Here is a 24,096-nt window from a genome sequence, read left to right on the forward strand (position 1 = left end):
GAGGGCTGTTGTGTCTCTGATGGAGTGACTCCCCGGCACAGTTCTCTACAGCTCTGTCTGGTCCCCAACAGTCTCTACAGCTCTGTCCAGTTCACACCGCTCTCTACAGCTCTGTCCAGTTCACACCGCTCTCTACAGCTCTGTTCAGTCCACATCGCTCTCTACAGCTCTGTTCAGTCCACATCGCTCTCTACAGCTCTGTCCGGTCCACACAACTCTCTAAAGCTTTATCCAGTCCACACCGCTCTCACCAGCTCCAGGGGAAAGAGACTGGTATAGTCTTTCCTCTCTGCAAAGATGAACCTCTTCTGCTTCTCTCTGGTAAGGCTCAACTTTCTTTTTCTACCTCTCCTCAGAGTGTAGGGCTTCTCTCTCTCAGATGTGTCTGTGTGTTGAGGAGGGGCTGATGTGTTCCTAAAAATACAGCACACTGGCATAGCACAACTTGCCACACCAAAAAATACATGAACAAATCATAAGCCATGATTGTTCATTTTTTTTATGACAGGAAATTCGTTTTAAAACATTTTTCTCTCTGCCCCTTGGACTTTGCGCTACGCCACTGGAGAGGCATGGCTTCATTTGGTGGTGGATTTGAGCCAAGCAGGACACAAACGGACTAGGATTTCTGTGGGGCTTTACTTCAGTCTTTTGATGAATTTTATGGTGCTATAAAATCTCCTTTTAAAATGGCTGTTGTAGTCTTTGGAAGGAGTACAATTGTGTCTTGTACTGTACATTTCTGTGATTGTGTATGGAAGCAACTAAGGGATGCTATTACTGTAATTACACTAGAGTGTAGCTTTGATGGGTTGTTTTTGGGATAACCCAAATATGGGAGTTTTCATAGAAAGTAAATAAATCACAAGCACAACTGTATTAGAGGAGTATGTTGCTGTAGCCTACCAAGTCCTCTCCTTGGCCAGATGTTAGGGATGTTGAACACAGTTATTATTGACCTACTTGTCCTCAGAACTGATCCAAGATCAGCAGTTTAATGAAGCGTGATTGCTGCTTCAGGCTTTTGATTGCAGATTTGTTGTTTCTATTGTTATCCACCATGATGTGTACATCTTCTACGGAATAGTTCACAATACATACTAGTGGCCCAGATGCAATGGATCAAGACAGTTCTACAGGTGCTGCTGACAGATTGTCTTTTTACATTGAACTAAAATATAAACGCAACATGAAGCAATTTCATCGATTTTACTGAGTTACAGTTCATATAAGGAAATCAGTCAATTGAAATAAATGTATTAGACCGTAATCTCTGGATTTCACATTACTGGGAAAACAGTTATGAAGCTGTTGGTCACAGATACCTTATAAAGAAAGTAGGGGCGTGGATGAGAAAACCAGTCAGTATCCGGTGTTACCACCATTTGCCTCATGCAGGGCGACACATCTCCTTCACATAGACTTGATTGATTGTGGCCTGTGGAATGTTGTCCCACTCCTCTTCAATGGCTTTTCAGCTTCAAGGAATTGTGTACAAATCCATTCGACATGGGGCTGTGCATTATCACGCTGAAACATGAGGTGATGGTGGCGGATGAATTGAACGACAATGGGCCTCAGGATCTCGTCACGGTATGTCTGTGCATTTAAATTGCCATCAATAAAATGCAACTGTGTTTGTTGTTTGTAGCTTATGCCTGCCAATGCCATAACCCCACCGCCACCATGGGGCACTCTGTTCACAACGTTGACATCAGCAAACCGCTCGCCCACACAATGCAATACATGCTGTCTGCCATCTGCCTGGGACAGTTGCAACTGGGACTCATCCGTGAAGAGCACACTTCTCCAGCGTGCCAGTGGCCATCAAAGGTAAACATTTGCCCACTGAAGTCGGTTACGACGCCGAATTGCAGTCAGGTGAAGACCCTGGTGAGAACAACGAGCATGCAGATGAGCTTCCGTAAGATGGTTTCAGACAGTTTGTGCAAACCCACAGTTTTATCAGCTGTCCAGGTGGCTGGTCTCAGACTATCCCAGATGTGGAGGTCCTGGGCTAGCGTGGTTAGACGTGGTCTGCGGTGTGGCATTGTGTTGGGTGACAAAACTGCACATTGTAGAGTGGCCTTTTATTGTCCCTGGAACAATCCTGTGTAAGGATCATGCTGTTTAATCATCTTCTTGATATGCCACACCTGTCAGGTGGATGGATTACAGTATCTTGGCAAAGGAGAAATGCTTACTGACAAATTTGAGAAAAACAAGCTTTTTGTGCATATGGAACATTTCTGGGATCTTTTATTTCAGCTCCTGAAACAGGGTCCAACAACAGTTTACATGTTGCGTTTATATTTTTGTTCAGTGTAAAAATAATTCAATCAAGAGATTGTAATCCATAGAGATATCTTATCAAATCTTATCAACCTTCCCCCAAGACGCAAGAAATCTCAAACAGGTCTTTGTTGCTAGATTAGCGCAGCAGTCTACAGTGTGTCTCCTGATTGTGTCTATGATTGTGTGTGTGTGTGTCCAGGAGGGTTCTATGGGCAGTCTGTATGAGGCTGTGCAGGACTCCAGTGATGCCCAGGTCTACACCATCCCCAGCCGTTCCTCCAGCCGTTCCTCCAGCCGCTCCTGTAGCCCCGCAGTGCTGCTGAATGAAAACCACAAGTTGCGTGGCTCGGGACGATCCATCTCCATGGTGATTACACACACACACCTAAAACATACCAAATGCTAAAATCTGTAGCTCCTCTTTTCTGTGCCCCCAACATACTCACTGATTAGTGCATTCATGGCAGGATATTGTCAACTATATTGTGTATAATTTATATAATGCCATGTCATGGGTATAAATTAGCCATCTGGACAAAACCAGAGCTAGATCTTGTGGGGTACCTGTTCTCGCAGGAGTTGAGATTTGTGGTCTGCCAGAGGATTAGATTAGACCCAAACAATAAAGCTCATTATTCAGTTATGAAGATGAAAACAATCCATTGACAGCTGGCCCTGAAGTCAAAACCATCAGCCGCCAATCCATTCTGCTCTGCTAAGATAACGTGGACATCACAACCAATAATTTTGTCATGTTTAAGCAAACGTTTTCTTGACAACAGGCAAACTCTTCCACGTGTTTACATTTTTTATTGAACCTTTATTTAACTAGGCAAGTCAGTTAAGAACAAATTATTATTTACAATGACGGCCAAACCTGGAGGACACTGTCCCAATTATGCGACGCCCTATGGGACTCCCAATCACGGCCGGATGTGATACAGCCTGGATACGAACCAGGGACTGTAGTGACGCCTCTTGCACTGAGATGCAGTGCCTTAGACCGCTGCACAACTCGGGAGCACATACAGTATAAGCATGTAGAATCAAAGATATATACGGTTGTCTTTTGCTTTCAGGAGATCTCCCAGGTGCAGAACAACACCAACAAGAAGAAAAGAAGGTGAGTTCATGTCATACTTTGCTCAGATCGGTTTCTATTTACAGAGTGTGCATGCAGGGTAGTGTATCCATAATAAAAAGCACATGGGAGTGGAGCAGCCCTGAGTTCAGCCTTCAGTCAGTAGAGTTAAATGTCTCCAAAGGCGCTCTAATCTCCCAAGGGATAATACTTTAAGTCGCAAATCTTTACCAAGCTTCCTGCCTTTCTGCCCCTATGTAGATTTCACACTGTAAGCCCCCCAAGCATCTGTCTATTTATACAATGCTCTCTAAAGCAAAAGATTGGAAAGGAAGGAACATCGCAATCCAAATCAATTACACACTGGAAAATTTCATTTTCATTTCGGTGTCACTTGTCAAACCAATCTTATGTGATCAGATGAAAATGAGGCCCTTGCGCCACCAGAGTCTCTGGGTTCGCGCCCAGGCTCTGTCGCAGCCGGCCGCGACCGGGAGGTCCGTGGGGCGACGCACAATTGGCATAGTGTCGTCCGGGTAGGGAGGGTTTGGCCGGTAGGGATATCCTTGTCTCATCGCGCACCAGCGACTCCTGTGGCGGGCTGGGCGCAGTGCGTGCCAACCAAGGGGGCCAGGTACACGGTGTTTCCTCCGACACATTGGTGCGGCTGGCTTCCGGGTTGGAGGCGCGCTGTGTTAAGAAGCAGTACGGCTGGTTGGGTTGTGCTTCGGAGGACGCATGGCTTTCGACCTTCCTCTCTCCCGAGCCCGTACGGGAGTTGTAGCGATGAGACAAGGTAGTAATTACTAGCGATTGGATACCACGAAAATTGGGGAGAAAATGGGATAAAAATTTAAAAAAGAAAATGAGGCCCTGTTATGTTGGTTGCCAAGAAAGCCAGAGGCACAGGGCTCTGTGCTAGTTTGAGTAAGTGGATTCGAGCCCATCCACGTACTCTACAAATCTCAGTCAACACCTTTGGCTTCTCTAATTGATGTCCCACTTCAAAAGCTACACAAGCAGCACTTAAGAGCAATCTCTATGTCCTTTATGGTTTTAGACAGCTATAAACTGCAAAGACAAGTGTTGAACCACAACAACTTACATTATTGAATTATATGGGAATTCTCTCTCACTTGAAGACATACTAGGACTTTCTTTAAATACATCTATAGCAGTAGACCACAATATGGTTCCCAGCCCCTTTGTAATAAAATTGTGTTGTTGTTAGACTGGGGATTAAAACAATATCCACTTAAAATGTAGTTAGATATAATGCAATGATCCCTGGGACTTGCTGTCTTAAGTGCACAGTATTCCTTTGGGTTAATCAGGTTGTTGAAATGGCAGATTGTGGCTTTAATCCTGTAATTTGTCTGCCCTTTAATTTCAGAACACATATATCCAAATCAGCATCAGATAACGGAACATTGGGTATGTATAATAAAGGTCTGCTTGTGAGACATACTTGATGAAAAGAGAAGTGATAGCCAGGCAGATTTTTTTCAATACTTTTTTATTTTTTCCACCTTTTTTTTAACCAGGTAGGCTTGTTGAGAACAAGTACTCATTTACAAGTGTGACCTGGCCAAGATAATGCAAAGCAGTGCAACACAAACAACACAGAGTTACACATGGAATAAACAAATACAGTCAATAATAAAATAGAAAAAAGTCTATATACAGTGTATGCAAATGAGGTAGGATAAGGGAGGTAAGGCAATAAATAGGCCATAGTGGAGAAATCATTACAAAATAGCTATTAAACACTGGAATGGTAGATGTGCAGAAGATGAGTGTTGCCAGTAGAGATACTGGGGTGCAAAGGAGCAAAATAAATCAAATAAATAACAGTATGGGGATGAGGTAGTTGGATGGGCTATTTACAGATGGGCTATGTACAGGTGCAGTGATCTGTGAGCTGCTCTGACAGCTGGTTCTTAAAGTTAGTGAAGGAGATATGAGTCTCCAGCTTCAGTGATTTTTGCAGTTCGTTCCAGTCATTGGCAGCAGAGAACTGGAAGGAAAGGCGGCCAAAGGAGGAATTGGCTTTGGGGGTGATCAGTGAAATATACCTGCTGGAGCGCGTGCTACGAGTGGGTGCTGCTATGGTGACCAGTGAGCTGAGATAAGGCGGGGCTTTACCTAGCAAAGACTAATAGATGACCTGGAGCCAGTGGGTTTGGCGACGAATATGAAGCGAGGGCCAGTCAACCAGAGCATACAGGTCGCAGTGGTGGGTAGTATATGGGGCTTTGGTGACAAAACGGGTGGCACTGTGATAGACTGCATCCAATTTGCTGAGTAGAGTGTTGGAGGCTATTTTGTAAATGACATCTCCGAAGTCAAGGATCGGCAGGATAGTCAGCTTTACGAGGGTATGTTTGGCAGCATGAGTGAAGGAGGCTTTGTTGCGAAGTAAGAACCTGATTCTAGATTTCATTTTGGATTGGAGATGCTTAACGTGAGTCTGGAAGGAGAGTTTACAGGCTAATCAGACACCAGACACAGAGTAGTGATGCTGGACAGGCGGGCAGGTGTGGGCAGCGATCAGTTGAAGAGCATGCATTTAGTTTAACTTGCATTTAAGAGCAGCTGGAGGCCACGGAAGGAGAGTTGTATGGCATTGAAGCTCGTCTGGAGGTTAGTTAACACAGTGTCCAAAGAAGGGCCAGTATACAGAATGGTGTCGTCTGCGTAGAGGTGGATCAAAGAATCACCAGCTGTAACGGTTTTCCTCTTCCTCTTCATCAGAAGAGGAGGAGCAGGGATTGAACCAAAATGCAGCGGAGTTTGAAGACATGATTTATTAAAGAAAACACGAAAACACGAACTTGACTAAACTAACAAAACAACAAACGGTGTAGACAGACCTGGACGACGAACTCACATAAACACGAAGAACGCACGAACAGGGAAAATAGCCTACACATAAAAATGACGAATAACAAAACAAACCGAACAGTCCCGTATGGTGCGACAAACACTGACACAGGAGACAACCACCCACAACGAACACTGTGAAACAACCTACCTAAATATGACTCTTAATTAGAGGAACGCCAAACACCTGCCTCTAATTAAGAGCCATACCAGGCAACCCATAAACCAACATAGAAACAGAAAACATAGAATGCCCACCCAAACTCACGTCCTGACCAACTAACACATACAACAAACTAACAGAAATAGGTCAGGAACGTGACACCAGCAGCAAGAGTGTGTGACTAAATTATATACTATACCACGAATAAAAAAAATACAATTTTATAGAATTTTTGATTTGACCCTTATTTTACCAGGTAAGTTGACTGAGAACACATTCTCATTTACAGCAACGACCTGGGGAAGAGTTACAGCGGAGGGGAGGAGGGGATGAAATTAGTCAATTGGAGGCTGATGGTATGAGAGCCAGATTGGGAATTTAGCCAGGACACCGTGATGAACACCCCTACTCTTACAATAAGTGCCATGGGATCTTTAGTGAACACAGAGAGTCAGGACACTCGTTTAATGTCCCATCTGAAAGACGATCAATCAACAGTTTAGCATTAGCCAGACACACATTTTCAACCGAATAGTCAAACATGAGCAATGCACAGACAAACAGTTACATTGCCAAGAGAGCATTGCACCAAAACCTCAATGTTTTTGTGCTGAATGAGGTAAAAAGATCACTGGCACTTGTCCCAGGAGTCTACTACAGTATTTTATTCCAAAACTTGTTTGAGGGAGGAGGACACATTCAAAAATAAAATTGGAAAGCTTAAACTCTCCTAGCCAGCCACGGTAACCTACTTGGCTGTCTGTGGTACTTAGGGACTCCATTTTGTTTTCACTGTGGCCTGACCTGAACTTGGTCAGCCAAATAAACCCTTAGCAGTTTTGATTTCTCTCCCTGCAGATCATGCCGCTGCCAGCGGCAATGCTGCTCTCTGGCTGCCCGCCAAAGTCCCTCCAGAAAACGATTTAGTTTTAGTCCACATTGAGAACAATCAAAACAAAGGTAAATTGTTTGGGGATTTTGAGGTTAAGCGGATCTATTCACATGCTTTCATTTAGACACTCCACCACATGGGATCTGGCTGTGGCGTCACTTGAGTGTGGCCTACAGTTTTCAAGTGTCTGAGATTTCCATAGCACCCAAATCCCTCTTATGTAGAGTGTTGTGCAGAATGGAGCTTTTCTTAACACACTTGGCTGTCAGGCCTTGGATGAATTACAGTGCATTCAGAAAGTATTCAGACCCCTTCACTTTTTCTATGTTTTCTTACGTTACAGCCTTATTCTAAAATTGATCAAATTGTTTTTCCCTGTCATCAATCTACACACAATACCCCATAATAACAAAGCAAAAAAATGTTTTTAGAAATGTTTGTAAAAAAATAAATAATTATATATCACATTTACATAAGTATTCAGACCCTTTACTCAGAACTATGTTGAAGCATCTTTGGCAGTGATTACAGCCTTCTTGGGTATAATGCTACAAGCTTGGCACACCTGTATTTGGGTAGTTTCTCCCATTCATATCTGCAGATCTTCTCAAGCTCTGTCAGGTTGGATGGGGAGCGTCGCTGCACAGCTATTTTCAATTCTCTCCAGAGATGTTCGATTGGGTTCAAGTCCAGGCTCTGGCTGGGCCACTCAAGGACATCCAGAGACTTGTCCCAAAGCCACTCCTGCGTTGTCTTTGCTGTGTGCTTAGGGTCGTTGTGAACTTTCACCCCAGTCTGAAGCCTGAGCTCTCTGGAGCCAGTTTTAATCAAGGATATCTCTACTTTTCTCCGTTCATCTTTCCCTCGATCCTGACTAGTCTCCCAGCCCCTGATGCTGAAAAACATCCCCACAGCATGATGCTGCCACCAACATGCTTCAATGTAGGGATGGTACCAGGTTTCCTCTAGATGTGACGCTTGGCATCCAGGCGAAATAGTTCAAGCTTGGTTTCATCAGACAAGAGTATGGTTTGAGAGTACTTCAGGTGCCTTTTGGCAAATTCCAAGCGGGCTGTCATGTGCCTTTTACTGAGGAGTAGCTACCGTCGGGCCACTCTACCATAAAGGCCTGTTTGGTGGAGTGCTGCAGAGATGGTTGTCCTTCTGGAAGGTCCTCCCATCTCCACAGAAGAACTCTGAAGCTCTGTCAGAGTGACCATCGGGTTCTTGGTCACCTCCCTGACCAAGGCCCTTCTACCCCGATCGCTCACTTTGGCCGGGCAGCCAGCTCTAGAAAGAGTTTTGGTGGTTCCAAACTTCTTCCATTTAAGAATGATGGAGGCCACTGTGTTCTTGGGGACCTTCAATGCTGCAGACATTTTTTTGGTACCCTTCCCCAGATCTGTGCCTCGACACAATCCTGTCTCGGGGCTCTACGGACAATTCCTTCGACCTCATGGCTTGGTTTTTGCTCTGACATGCACTGTCAACTGTGGAACCTTATATAGACAGGTGTGTGCCTTTCCAAATCATGTCCAATCAATTGAATTTACCACAGGTGGACTCCAATCCAAGTTGTTGAAACATCTCAAGGATGATCAATGGAAACAGGATGCACCTGAGCTCAATTTCGAGTCTCATAGCAAATGTTCTGAATACTTATGCAAATAAGGTATATATATTTTTTTAAATTATACATTTGAAAAAAATTCTAAAAACCTGTTGTCGCTTTGACATTATTGGGTATTATGTGTAGATTGATGAGGAAAAGGGTTTATTTAATACATTTTAGAGTAAGGCTGTAATGTAACAAAATGTGGAAAAGGTCAAGGGGTCTTGTAATGAGTGCGTGTCGGTGGCAGGGAAGTCAGGCGCAGGAAAACGAACTTGGTATAAACGGAGTCGTTTAATAAGTGCTCATAAACTCCAAAAACCAAAATATACAAAAAATAAAAAGTGGGTAAAAAACCCGTCGCACACCGACACATGACTAGCACAACACATACAATAAACAATCTCCAACAAGGACATGAGGGGGAACAGAGGGTTTAATACACAACATGTAATTGATGAGATTGGAAACGGGTGTTAAGGATGACAAGACAATTTAACCAGGAAGGGCTCATTGAGATTTGAAATCTCTTTTTCAAGAGCGTCCTGGCCAAGATAGGCAGGACCAAGTCATTACAAAAATTACAGACAAACAACAGGAAAAACTACAAGTAATCTAATAAAAACCATAGAATTCACAAGAGTATAACAAAATCAAAAACAGCAAATTAAAAACATTGACAGGTCAGGGAATCAGTCTCAAGATCATTCATCAGTGATTTAAAAATACAAATTTTTCTTCCAGCGTTCGAAGACGATGGCGCAGAGTACATAAAAGCTCTTTTACCAAATTCAGTTCGGACATTTCTGAACAATTAAAATGCCCAAATAAAAAGGTAGTAAACCCAAAATGGCTTTGTAAATAAAAGTATACCAGTGACTGAGCCTACGAGTGACCAGCCAACCCTGATATACTTATATTTACAAAGCCATTTAGGGTTTACTACCTTTTTATTTGGGCATTTTTATTGTTCAGAAATGTGGTGGGTACTCTCTTCTTTTGCTGGACTTTATCCTGCTAACTGTTCCAAATGTCCGAACTGAATTTGGTAAAAGAGATTTAATGTACTCTGTTCCAATCGTCTTGGAACGCCTTACAAAATACTTGTAAGTGCAGTGGTGCGTAAGGGTTTTGCAGTTTAAAATAAATCTCAAAGTGCCATGGTAAAGGGTGTCAATTGATCTCAAACACTGAGCGGAAGCATTCATATATAAAATATCCCTATAGTCTAGTAAAGGCATAAATGTAGCTGATACTAGCCTCCTCCTTATGAATGGACAGGAGATTATATCTCAAAATAAAAGTCTCAATCACAGTGCTATATTGGAACATTACTATCAAGGTTTAGGAGTTTAGAGAGACTTCTGACTGGTGTGACTCTGTTGTTCAGAGATGGTCAAGCCCATGCTCAGAACTGAGGTCCAGGCCAAAGCCATGATCAGAACCGATGTCAAGACCAAAGGGGGAAGAGAAGGACGCAAGTCGAGCATAAAGAAGAATGAAAAACCACCAACCCCACCAATACCACCAACTCAGGTTGGGGAAAATAACTATCCTTCACTTTGTCCAGTACCATGAGCTTATACAATTTATTTACAATTTACGTATTTCTATTTGCTCTATCTATTTTTTCCTAAAGTTTATTTAATAAATGTTTTCTTTCTGTTGTTGTATGTAGATGGTGAGTTACGAGGGGTGGGCTCAGAATCCAGACAGGCGCAACAGCCGGCAGAGAGACCTGGTGAGTGATCGGCCCAGCAGCATACTCCATGCTACCCATCCCATGCCAGCCCAGAGTTGTACGGTTTAATAATAGGACGGCGGTCTGCCTGTTTTCACATCCAAAGAGCCTCTTGGCTTTAAATTGGGCAATCACTTAACACAAATGCTGATTAAGTTTCAATGCTGTACAGATGGCTCAGCTGGGAGATGGGTACCACTATGCCCCCATAATCTCTGGGCCACATGGCAAAGAGGGGTGGGTTGTTGGGGTGGCACCATGGGAGTGCCAAGGGAGTGTCTACTCTCACTAATTCACAGTGTGGTCCAGACATGGTATTGCTTGCCAATGGTGTTGGAGTGGATCCACATTTGGGCACTCAGAGCCTCTCTCAGTCGCTGTGTTGGCAGCTTGGCACAGATGCTAACAAGACTAGTGCAGTATGCTGGTATCCGAAAATGGGATTTGGACACCAGTAATGCCAGCATCTCACCCAGAGAAAATGCATGACTAGCTGTTCATAATACTAACCCGTAAAACCACCATAAGACAAGACTGAGCTTTTTGAACCTGACAATAGCTAGGTCTCCATCCAATTGGCGACATATTTTCACACCAATAGACATACTCTAGAATCCACATAAAGAACATCTGTGCATTTTTCCACCAGTGGTGTTTCCACCAGATTTACTTTTTGCAGATACAAATCAGTGCGTGATGACATTTTGCACACAACATGTACATCTTCTCTTAAGATTTCATGTACCTAAAGTTCCAAATGTTTCCATCACATTTTCAACTCTACCAATAGTTTTGTCACAAACTGTTGCGTTGCATAGCAAATGGGCCTTCTCTGGTCTTGGCACGTGTGCTCTAGCCAACAGCTCGCAGATACAGTGCAGGTAGGCTGTGTGGGTATAGTCTACATCAGTGGTTCCCCAAATGTAGTTGTAGGAACTCAATCCAATTTTCAATTTACTCTTCAAAGTTGTAATAGTATAATGCACAACATGCAATGTCAGGCATTGCATTCCTTAGAGAGCAATTTATAACTTGTCAGAATTTATTTTCTCATTTTTTTAATTTTAACTTTATTTAACTAGGCAAGTCAGTTAAGAACAAAATCTTTGTTTCAAGGACAGCCTAGGAACACTGGGTTAACTGCCTTGTTCAGGGGCAGAACGACAGATTTTCACCTTGTCAGCTCGGGGATTCGATCCTGCCGCCCCAGGTACCCTAGTGGTTAGAGCGTTGGACTTGTAACCGAAAGGTTGCAAGATCTAATCTCCAAGGTGATAATCTGTGTCCAGATCAACTAGCCCATGTCAGCTAAATTTTTCAAAATGTATTGAGAAGGAGCATCAAGATCACAGTGTATTTACCACCCTCTGATGTTCATCAAACTTATTTGATCTGTAGCCTAATAAACTGCATTGTTTCCCGAGTCATAGTGGGATGAGAACCACACACCATATCATCGCGTTACTCCAAGTTTACTTAGATATGATGGTTATTACATCAGTATTGGCTCATAAAGGCATTTCCACCATTTCAACTGCCATTTCTGTCCTAATTAATTTTAGCGACACAAAAGATCCAACCGTGTCGAAAGAGCAAATTATCTGACAGCATTTATAAACTTGTACCGAAACTTCCTGTTTTCATCACAGTTGTCATATTATTATCATTTTTTATATGATGACTTTAGTTGGATAAAAACTGTGAATGGAAACGTGGTTATTGACAACCTCCAAAACGGACATGTTTTTATTATGTGTTTGATATTTGTGACGCTCCAGATTGTCCATGCCAACGGGGAAGTGGCCAGGCCCAGAGTGCCAATCAAAAGGAGTCCAAAGCCTGGGAGTCAAAAACCTGGGAATCAGAAGACTTGGAAGAAAGGGAGTGCAAAAAATGGAAAAGAATGGGCCAAGAAAAATCAGGACACCACACGAAGTAAGGAACTCAGAAAATCTACCACAGACCACGACACTTATGGTCTTCTTGATCATATTGACATAGATAGTAATAACATGACAAAGCATGACAAAACATGTGTTCTATACAATTTTGATGAATATCTCTAATTTGTCAGATGTTCATTTCTGTACCCTTCTTTTCCGGTCACTACCCAGCAGGGCCCATCCCAGTGATGGCAGGACCGTATCTGGATGTGGTCCGGAGGTCAGCTGCTGATTGTGAGTCTGTACTACCATCAGCCCAGGAGAATGCTACCCTAGCCCCGGGTGCCATGGAGCTGAGGACCGGGCCTGGAGGCCCTGGAGCTCATACTAGGAACCATTGCTGGAGTAACCCAGCTGAGAACGCTCCGGCCTGTGGGACGTCCTACCACATCTGCCGCAGGCCCCTCACAGAGTACCCTGTTTATGCCCATGACTACACCCTGCCCCGGGCCAAGGACCAACACCAGGAGGTGTACCAAGATGAAAGCCTGAAACGGGACCCCTCGCCCCAGGGTGTCCCCCTCTCTGTTACTGATGTGGACCTCTGCAACCCTAATGTGAGTTAATGGCAAAAAACAACAACATAGCCATCTGTTAAAGTAGATTATAGTAGATGATATAGTATATCTGTAATAGACTGGGAATTTTGTGGACATTTTTGTTCCAATCTATACCCTACTCCAAATGCCTTGGAACGAACCAATCATTACATTCCATTGAAATATATGATTTGGTTTTATTAGGTGACTGCTATAAAAACTATGGTTTGGTAAACAAACACTAAGAAAGAGGATGGGCTCACATGCACTCATTGAGATATTTCTATACATGCCGTATACTGTATCAATCTGAAATTCAGTGAGCACATGCTCTGAGTGCTTTGTGTGAGACAAAACTGTTGTTTGGAGTTTACGTGACACTGGGGCAGATTATTTCAGATTACTCCAGTGTTGTGATTGCGTAGGCTCCTATAGATAGATTTTTTCTTTGGTTCCTGGAGAGGGATCAACACCTATTGGTTACAGTTCATTAAAGGCAAAACTAGGAAAAGGGAGTGGCTAGTGTTTGGACAAATGTTAATCTTTAGGAATCTGTAATATGGCTATTTAAGATTTTTCTTTCTAATAAACAGTGTTATAAAATATAAAATAGGGCCATGTCTAAAAATATAGGATTATACTGTATCTGTCAACAGCATCAATTGGAAAAATAAACATTCCTAATGTCACAGTAGGAGTGTTTAGGGTGTTCCATTCTAAATCAATGTGTGTGTACTGTAGATACATTTCCACTGCATGCTACCCTCTAGTAGTACAGTCGTGGCCAAAAGGTTTGAGAATGACACAAATATACATTTTCAAAGTCTGCTGCCTCAGTTTGTATGATGGCAATTTGCATATACTCCAGAATGTTATGAAGAGTGATCAGATGAATTGCAATTAATTGCAAAGTCCCTCTTTGCCATGCAAATGAACTGAACCTCCCAAAAACATTTCCACTGCATTTCAACCCTGCCACAAATGGACCAGCTGACATCATGTCAGTGATTCTCTCGTTAACACAGGTGTGAGTGTTGACGAGGACAAGGCTGAAGATCACTTTGTCATGCTGATTGAGTTCGAATAACAGACTGGAAGCTTCAAAAGGAGGCTGGTGCTTGGAATCATTGTTCTTCCTCTGTCAAACATGGTTACCTGCAAGGAAACACGTGCCATCTCATCATTGCTTTGCACAAAAAGGGCTTCACAGGCAAGGATATTGCTGCCAGTAAGATTGCACCTAAATCAACCATTTATCGGATCATCAAGAACTTCAAGGAGAGTGGTTCAATTGTTGTGAAGAAGAATTCAGGGCACCCAAGAAAGTCCAGCAAGCGCCAGGACCGTCTCCTAAAGTTGATTCAGCTGCGGGATCGGGGAACCACCAGTACAGAGCTTGCTCAGGAATGGCAGCAGGCAGGTGTGAGTGCATTCTGCACGCACAGTGAGGGCGAAGACTTTTGGAGGATGGCCTGGTATCAAGAAGGGCAGCAAAGAAACCACTTCTCTCCAGGAAAAACATCAGGGACAGACTGATATTCTGCAAAAGGTACAGGGATTGTACTGCTGAGGACTGGGGTAAAGTCATTTTCTCTGATGAATCCCCTTTCCGATTGTTTGGGGCATCCGGAAAAAAGCTTGTCCGGAGAAGACAAGGTGAGCGCTACCATCAGTCCTGTGTCATGCCAACAGTAAAGCATCCTGAGACCATTCATGTGTGGGGTTGCTTCTCAGCCAAGGGATTGGGCTCACTCACAATTTTGCCTAAGAACACAGCCATGAATAAAGAATGGTACCAACACATCCTCAGATATCAACTTCTCCTAACCATCCAGGAACAGTTTGGTGACGAAGAATGCCTTTTCCAGCATGATGGAGCGCCTTGTCATAAGGGAAAAGTAATAACTAAGTGGCTCGGAACAAAACATAAATATTTTGGGTCCATGGCCAGGAAACTCCCCAGACCTTAATCCCATTGACAACTTGTGATCAATCCTCAAGAGGCGGGTGGACAAACAAAACCCACAAATTCTGACAAACTCCAAGCATTGATTATGCAAGAATGGGCTGCCATCAGTGTCATGACTTCTACCGAAGTCGTTGCCTCTCCTTGTCCGGGCGGTGTTCGGCGGTCGACTTCACCGGCCTTCTAGCCATCATCGATCCATTTTTCATTTTCCATTGGTTTTGTCTTGTCTTCCCACACACCTGTTGTCAATCCCATTCATTACCTGTTGTGTATTTAACCCTCTGTTTCCCCTCATGTGTTTGTCAGAGATTGTTTTATGTCAAGTGTTGATTCTTGGTGTATAGGTGCGCAACGGGTCCTCGTACCCATGTTTATTTGATGTATGTATATTCTCGTGTTTGGAGCATGTCATGTGGACATTTATTAAAAGTCTCCATTTACACTTCGTTTAACTCTCCTGCGCCTGACTTCCCTGTCACCTATACACACGACGTTGACAATCAGTCAAGATGTGGCCCAGAAGTTATTAATTGACAGCATGCCAGGGCAGATTGCAGAGTTCTTGAAAAAGAAGGGTCAACACTGCAAATATTGGCTCTTTGCATCAACTTCATGTAATTGTCAATAAAAGCCTTTGACACTTATGAAATGCTTGTAATTATACTTTAGTATTCCATAGTAACATCTGACAAAAATATCTAAAGACACTGAAGCAGCAGACCATGTGGAAATTCATATTTGTGTCATTCTCAAAACTTTTGGCCACAACTGTAGGACTAGTTGATGAAAATAATTTCTTGCAACATTTAAGAACAATCATGAAAAACTGCTGAGTATTTATTTCCAAGGGTCTGCCTGGAGGGTCTGAAGAAATAGATTAGAAACTGTAATCCTGGACTGAGACAAGCATTCCTGATTGCAAGGAGTGTGGGATTAGGGAATTTTATTGTCCATAGACTTATATTATTTGCCAATGGTCAATTGTAGCACTGCAATGTAAACATTTAATTTAATCCCCTTCCTATAACATCAGAGGACTGATTATACAGATATACAGTTGAAGTCAGAAGTTTACATATACCTTAGCCAAATACATTTAAACTCAGTTTTTCACAATTCCTGACATTAAATCCTAGTAAAAATTCCCTGTTTTAGGTCAGTTACAATCACCACTTTTATTTTAAGATTGGGAAATGTCAGCATAATAAGAGAATGATTTGTTTCAGCTTTTATTTCTTTCATCACATTCCACGTGGGTCAGAAGTTTACATACACTCAATTAGTATTTGGTAGCATTGCCTTGAAATTGTTTAACTTGGGTCATTTCGGCCCATTCCTCCTGACAGAGCTGGTGTAACTGAGTCAGGGTTGTAGGCCTCCTTGCTCGCACACGCTTTTTCAGTTCTGCCCAAAGATTTTCTATGGGATTGAGGTCAGGGCTTTGTGATGGCCACTCCAATACCTTGACTTTGTTTTACTTAAGTCATTTTGCCACAACTTTGGAAGTATGCCTGGGTTCACTGTCCATTTGGAAGACCCATTTGCAACCAAGCTTAAACTTCCTGACTGATGTCTTGATGTTGCTTCAATATATCCACATAATTTCCCTTCTCATGATGTCATCTATTTTGTGAAGTGTACCAGTCCCTCCTGCAGCAAAGCAACAACATGATGCTGCTTCACGGTTGGGATGGTGTTCTTCAGCTTGCAAGCTTCCCCCTTTTTCCTCCAAACATAACGATGGTCATTATGGCCAAACAGTTCTATTTTTGTTTCATCAGACCAGAGGACATTTCTTAAAAAACTGCAATCTTTGTCCTCATGTTCATTTGCAAACAGTAGTCTGGCTTTTTTATGGCTGTTTTGGAGAAGTGGCTTCTTCCTTGCTGAGCGGCCTTTCAGGTTATGTCGATATAGGACACGTTTTACTGTGGATATAGATACTTTTGTACCTGTTTCCTCGGGCGTCTTCACAAGGTCCTTTGCTGTTGTTCAGGGATTGATTTGCACTTTCCACACCAAAGTACGTTCATCTCTAAGAGACAGAACGTGTCTCCTTCCTGAGCGGTATGACGGCTGCGTGGTCCCATGGTGTTTATACATGCGTACTATTGTTTGTACAGATGAACGTGGTACCTTCAGGCAATTAGAAATTGCTCCCAAGGATGAACCAGACTTGTGGAGGTCTACAATTTTTTTCTGAGGTCTTGGCTGATTTATTTTGAATACAAATCATTAAAATCCAGACTGAAAATATTTACACAAGAAGCAACCTAATATCACACAGTCAACTCTAGTAATTTAGTAAGTTTACCATTCTGCAATTGTCCATGATGTCAAGCAAAGAGGCACTGAGTTTGAAGGTAGGGCTTGAAATACATCCACAGGTACACCTCCAATTGACTCAAATGATATCAATTAGCCTATCAGAAGCTTCTAAAGCCATGACATAATTTTCTGGAATTTTCCAAGCTTTTTAAAGGCAGAGTCATCTTTGTGTATGTAAACTTCTGACCCACTGGAATTGTGATACAGTCAATTATAATTGAAATAATGTGTCTGTAAACCATTGTTGGAAAAATTACTTTTGTCATGCACAAAGTAGATGTCCTAACCGACTTACCATAACTATAGTTTGTTAACAAGAAATGTGTGGAGTGGTTGTAAAACAAGTTTTAATGACTCCAACCTAAGTGTATGTAAACTTCCAACTTCAACTGTAGTACCATGACATGCAAAGAGTTAAACCGTTGCCTATACAACTCCTGCATGCACTCACTATTTTATTTCTTTCTGATTTGAATTTGACCATTATTTGTGAGGACAATGTTTGTTTGTTCAAATCAAATCACATTTTATTTGTCCCATACACATGGTTAGCAGATGTTAATGCGAGTGTAGCGAAATGCTTGTGCTTCTAGTTCCGACAATGCAGTAATAACCAACAAGTAATCTAACCTAACAATTCCACAACTACTACCTTATACACACAAGTGTAAAGGGATAAAGAATATGTACATAAATATATATGAATGAGCGATGGTACAGAACGGCATAGGCAAGATGCAGTAGATGGTATAGAGTACAGTATATACATATGAGATGATTAATGTAGGGTATATAAACATAAAGTGGCATAGTTTAAAGTGGCTAGTGATACATGTATTACATAAAGATGGCAAGATGCAGTAGATGATATAGAGTACAGTATATACATATACATATGCGATGAGTAATGTAGGGTATGTTGACATTATATTTAAGTGCCATTGTCAATAGGGGGAGCAGTTAGCATTTTTTTTTTCTGGGTGTCGCCAAATTAAACTGCCTCTTCTATTGGATAGAAAACACTCTCTAGTTTCATAAACCTTTGGAATTATGTCTGTGGGTGACCCAGAACTCTTTCTACAGCGAAATCCATGACAGGTACTGCGATGGTCTGAGAGCGAAGCTCTGGTCTCAGATCAGTTTTAAAAGTCTGTGTGTATCCTATGGAATGACATGAACTGCACCCGCCTTCCCCTGGATGTCAGTAACCAATGAGAAGTGGAATGGGCTTGCTACGTAGCTCTCAGAGGTTATAAAAGGCCAAGGAGTGAGGGTAGCCTTCCTTTCGACGCTGACCATTGCGCAGAGAGGGACCTCAGGATGACATTTTCAAACGCTCAATTATCAACGTTAGATGTATCCGTCTGTAATTTAATTAGATATAGGTGTTAGAAGCATCATAACGAAGCTATTTTCAACCGAGTTATATCAGATTATGCGAGTATATTGCTATTTTTCGGAATTTCCTCAGTATTGCCTCTTGAGGATTTGGACACGTTGGGGCAAAATAGCTATTGTTAGCTATTGTTAGCTGCTATATCAGAAGTTGAATGCAACGTTTTACAACCAAGCAACGATTCTTTTGGACAAAGGACCACCATGCCAAGATTCTGATGGAAGCTCGTCGAAAAGTAAGAGCTATTTATGATGTTATTCCGTTTTTATGTGGAAAAATGTAAACTCCATAATGGCGATTAGTGACGCGATTATTGCAGCACTAGTCTGGCTGTAACGCACACTGTATGTCTAGTATTAATGTATTTTGGTGATGATAACGCTATAGCTAACTTTGCCTTGAATCAATGGTCGGGTAACGTTTGCAAATGTGGTATGCTAATATAACGATTTATTGTGTTTTCGCTGTAAGACACTTTGAAAATCTGAAATATTGTCTGAATTCACAAGATCTGTGTCTATCCATTGCTGTGAGCTGTGTATTTTTAAGAAATGTTTTATGATGAGTAAATTGGTAATACACGTTGCTCTATGTAGTAATTCTAGTCGCTTTGGGGAGATTTGTGATGGTGGCTGCAATTGCAAACTATGATTTATACCTGAAATATGCACATTTTTCTAACAAAACCTATGCTATACAATAAATATGTTATCAGACTGTCATCTGATGAGGTTTTTCTTGGTTAGTGGCTATCAATATCTTAGTTTAGCCGAATTGGTGATAGCTACTGGTGGAGTGAAAAAATGGTGGACAAAGAAAAATGGTGTCTTTTGCTAACATGGTTAGCTAATAGATTTACATATTTTGTCTTCCCTGTAAAACATTTTAAAAATCTGAAACGGTGGCTTTATTCACAAGATCTGTATCTTTCATTTGGTGTCTTGGACTTGTGATTTAATGATATTTAGATGCTACTATTTAATTGTGACGCTATGCTAGCGATGCTAATCAGTGTGGGGGGGGGGGTGGGGGGTGATCCCGGATCCGGGTTTCTGAGGCAGTAAAAGTTAAAGTGGCTAGTGATACATTTTTACATAATTTCCATAAATTCCCATTATTAAAGTGGCTGGAGTTGAGTCAGTATGCTGGCAGCAGAAACTAAATGTTAGTGGTGGCTGTTTAACAGTCTGATGGGCTTGAGATAGAAGCTGTTTTTCAGTCTCTCGGTCCCTGCTTTGATCTTAATCTGTACTGACCTCGCCTTTTGGATGATAGCGGGGTGAACATGCAGTGGCTCGGGTGGTTGTTGTCTTTGATGATCTTTATGGCCTTCCTGTGACATCGGGTGGTGTAGGTGTCCTGGAGGGCAGGTAGTTTGCCCCGGGTGATGCGTTGTGCAGACCTCACTACCCTCTGGAGAGCCTTACGGTTGTGGGCGGAACAGTTGCCGTACCAGGCGGGGATACAGCCCGTCAGGATGCTCTCGATTGTGCATCTGTAGAAGTTTGTGAGTGCTTTTGGTGACAAGCCGAATTTCTTCACAACGCTGTCTGTGTGGGTGGACCAGTTCAGTTTGTCCGTGATGTGTACACCGAGGAACTTAAAACTTTCCACCTTCTCCGCTACTGTCCCGTCGATGTGGGTAGGGGGGTGCTCCCTCTGCTCTTTCCTGAAGTCCACAATCATCTCATTTGTTTTGTTGACGTTGAGTGTGAGGTTATTTTCCTGACACCACACTCCGAGGGCCCTCACCTCCTCCCTGTAGGCCGTCTCGTCGTTGTTGGTAATCAAGCCTACCACTGTAGTGTCGTCCGCAAACTTGATGATTGAGTTGGAGGCGTGCATGGCCACGCAGTCGTGGGTGAACAGGGAGTACAGGGGAGGGCTCAGAACGCACCCTTGTGGGGTCCCAGTGTTGAGGATCAGCGGGGTGGAGATGTTGTTACCTACCCTCACCACCTGGGGGCGGTCCGTCAGGAAGTCCAGGACCCAGTTGCACAGGGCGGGGTCGAGACCCAGGGTCTCGAGCTTGATGACGAGTTTGGAGGGTACTATGGTAGTCGATGAACAGCATTCTCACATAGGTATTCTTCTTGTCCAGATGGGTTAGGGCAGTGTGCAGTGTGGTTGTCATTGCGTCGTCTGTGGACCTATTGGGTCGGTAAGCAAATTGGAGTGGGTCTAGGGTGTCAGGTAGGGTGGAGGTGATATGGTCCTTGACTAGTCTCTCAAAGCACTTCATGATGACGGAAGTGAGTGCTACGGGGCGGTAGTCATTTAGCTCAGTTACCTTAGCTTTCTTGGGAACAGGAACAATGGTGGCCCTCTTGAAGCATGTGGGAACAGCAGACTGGGATAAGGGTTGATTGAATATGTCCTTAAACACACCAGCCAACTGGTCTGCGCATGCTCTGAGGACGCGGCTGGGAATGCCTTCTGGGCCTGCAGCCTTGCGAGGGTTAACACGTTTAAATGTTTTACTCACCTCGGCTGCAGTGAAGGAGAGCCCGCAGGTTTTGGTAGCGGGCCGTGTCAGTGGCACTGTATTGTCCTCAAAGCGAGCAAAAAAGTTATTTAGTCTGTCTGGGAGCAAGACATCCTGGTCCGCGATGGGGCTGGTTTTCTTTTTGTAATCCGTGATTGACTGTAGACCCTGCCACATACCTCTTGTGTCTGAGCTGTTGAATTGCGACTCTACTTTGTCTCTATACTGGCACTTAGCTTGTTTGATTGCCTTGCAGAGGGAATAGCTACACTGTTTGTATTCGGTCATGTTTCCGGTCACCTTGCCCTGGTTAAAAGCATTGGTTCACGCTTTCAGTTTCACGCGAATGCTGCCATTAATCCCCGGAAACTGGTTTGGGAATGTTTTAATCGTTGCTGTGGGTACGACATCGTCAATGCACTTTCTAATGAACTCGCTCACCGAATCAGCGTATTCGTCAATGTTGTTGTTGGATGCAATGCGGAACATATCCCAATCCACGTGATCGAAGCAGTCTTGAAGCGCGGAGTCAGATTGGTCGGACCAGAGTCGTCCAAAAGTAAAATTATGTAAAAATTTGGAGTCGTGGTCAGCTTTTCCGAAAGGAGGGCGGGGGAGGGCCTTAAATGCGCCGCGGAAGTTAGTATAACAATGATCCAAGGTTTTACCAGCCCTGGTAGCACAATCGATATGCTGATAGAATTTAGGGAGTTTTGTTTTCAGATTAGCCTTGTTAAAATCCCCAGCTACGATGAATGCAGCCTCAGGGTGTGTGGTTTCCAGTTTACAAAGATTCAGATAAAGTTCATTCAGGGCCATCGATGTGTCTGCTTGGGGGTGAATATATACGGCTGTGATTATAATCGAAGAGAATTCCCTTGGTAGATAATGCGGTCGACATTTGATTGTGAGGAATTCTAAGTCAGGTGAACAGAATGACTTGAGTTCCTGTATGTTGTTATGATCACACCACGTCTCGTTGATCATAAGGCATACCTCCCCGTCCCTCTTCTTACCAGAAAGATGTTTGTTCCTGTCGGCGCGATGCGTGAAAAACCAGCCTGCTGCACCGACTCCGTTAGCGTCTCTCGAGTGAGCCATGTTTCCGTGAAGCAAAGAACGTTACAGTCTCTGTTTCTCTGGAATGCTACCCTTGCTCGGATTTCATCAACCTTGTTGTCAAGAGACTGGACATTGGCGAGTAGTATGCTAGGGAGTGGAGAGCGATGTGCCCGTCTCTGAAGCCTGACCAGAAGACCACTTTGTTTGCCCCTTTTACAGCGTAGTTGTTTAGGGTCGCCGGCTGGGATCAGATCCATTGTACTGGGTGGAAGGCAAAACACAGGATCCGCTTCGAGAGAGTCATATTCCTGGTTGTAATGATGGTGAGTTGACGTTGCTCTTATATTCAGTAGTTCCTCCCGACTGTATGTAATGAAACCTAAGATTACCTGGGGTACCAATGTAAGAAATATCACATAAAAAAACTAAATACTGCATAGTTTCCTAGGAACGCGAAGTGAGGCAGCGATCTCTGTCGGCGCTGAATCATTTGTAAAAGGCAACAGGATCCTCTCCAAACTGAGGCCCTTAGAAAAAAGGGTTTCAAAAGGGTTTCTTCGGCTGCCCCCATAGGAGAACCAGTTTTGGTTCCAGGTAGAACTCTTTTGGGTTCTTTTAGGTTCTAGATAGCACCTTTTTTTTCTACGTGTATAAGTGATGTTGAGAATGACTAACGGTTTGGAACATTCCAATGCAAGGAAGAAGTCATGTAGAAAAGATTGCTGTGTATCAGGTATGAAGGTAAGACCCAGATGCAGACAACGTCGAATTAACTTGTTATGGCTGCATCCCTTGTTCTCAATTTCCGCCTGAAGACATGCCCTAATCTAACTGCCTGTAGCTCAGCCCCAGAGGCAAGGATATGCATATTCTTGGTATCATTTGAATGGAAACATTCTGAAGTTTGTGGAAATGTTAATTGAATGTAGGAGAATATAACACAGTAGATCTGGTGGAAGAAAAGAGAAAGAAAGAGCATACGTTTTCTGTTTTTTATTGTTGTAGCATCATCTTTCACATGTACTAGAATAGCCACACAGTCAGATAGGATGCTGGAGATAATTTTGATGGATAACACAAGAGGGCAACTGTAGGTGTGCAAAGTTTCAGACTGATAACTTCAGGAATGGGCGAGCTACATGACATTTAGCATGAAGTCACCCAGGTGTCCCACACAAGTTGCCCAAATGTACCCAAGTGGCCGAATTGGTGAAATGACCTATAACTATATACAACAGTGCAAATAACTATATTCAACATATCAAAAAGCAATTCTAACACACAAAAAAAATTGTACAAATGTTTTAAAAAATATTTAAAAAAAAAAACAAAAAAAAAAAACAGGGGTAGGTACCCTTTGGAAGTCCTCTACACAATATTTTGCTGCCTGTACCATGTCCCATAGCAGTTTCTTTCTGATGTAAAGCAGAGGCAAACTGAACAAGTGGTGCAGGTGATGGGGGACTTCATGCGACACAGAACACAACGACGCCTCAATGCATTGCCCTTTTGGCCCTGAGGCACAGTCATGCCTGCAGTAATGAACTGTGGCATATGAACACATATGTGTGTGTTTGCTGTTCTACTCCATTCCATTTGAATAAAAAATGGAAAATATATATATCTGACATACACATACATATACACACACACCCAAACAAACAAACAAACACACACACACACACACACACCCAACAAACAAACAAC

At 42.9% G+C, this 24,096-nt stretch overlaps 1 protein-coding gene across 1 annotated transcript in view; it reads left to right on the forward strand.

Annotated features, from left to right (window-relative positions):
• Positions 1 to 24,096, forward strand: part of samsn1a (SAM domain, SH3 domain and nuclear localisation signals 1a) — a 43,054-nt gene continuing 18,958 nt past the window's right edge. Inside the window, exons 1-9 of the mRNA XM_055895329.1 lie at positions 1 to 321; positions 2,495 to 2,662; positions 3,375 to 3,418; positions 4,770 to 4,810; positions 7,281 to 7,382; positions 10,317 to 10,462; positions 10,605 to 10,667; positions 12,446 to 12,602; positions 12,782 to 13,167. Coding sequence (XP_055751304.1) covers positions 298 to 321; positions 2,495 to 2,662; positions 3,375 to 3,418; positions 4,770 to 4,810; positions 7,281 to 7,382; positions 10,317 to 10,462; positions 10,605 to 10,667; positions 12,446 to 12,602; positions 12,782 to 13,167 — 1,131 coding nt within the window. The 5' untranslated portion in view covers positions 1 to 297. The remainder of the gene's footprint in view (positions 322 to 2,494; positions 2,663 to 3,374; positions 3,419 to 4,769; positions 4,811 to 7,280; positions 7,383 to 10,316; positions 10,463 to 10,604; positions 10,668 to 12,445; positions 12,603 to 12,781; positions 13,168 to 24,096) is intronic.

Source organism: Salvelinus fontinalis, chromosome 33, assembly GCF_029448725.1.
Source record: "Salvelinus fontinalis isolate EN_2023a chromosome 33, ASM2944872v1, whole genome shotgun sequence".
Classification (NCBI taxonomy): domain Eukaryota; kingdom Metazoa; phylum Chordata; class Actinopteri; order Salmoniformes; family Salmonidae; genus Salvelinus; species Salvelinus fontinalis.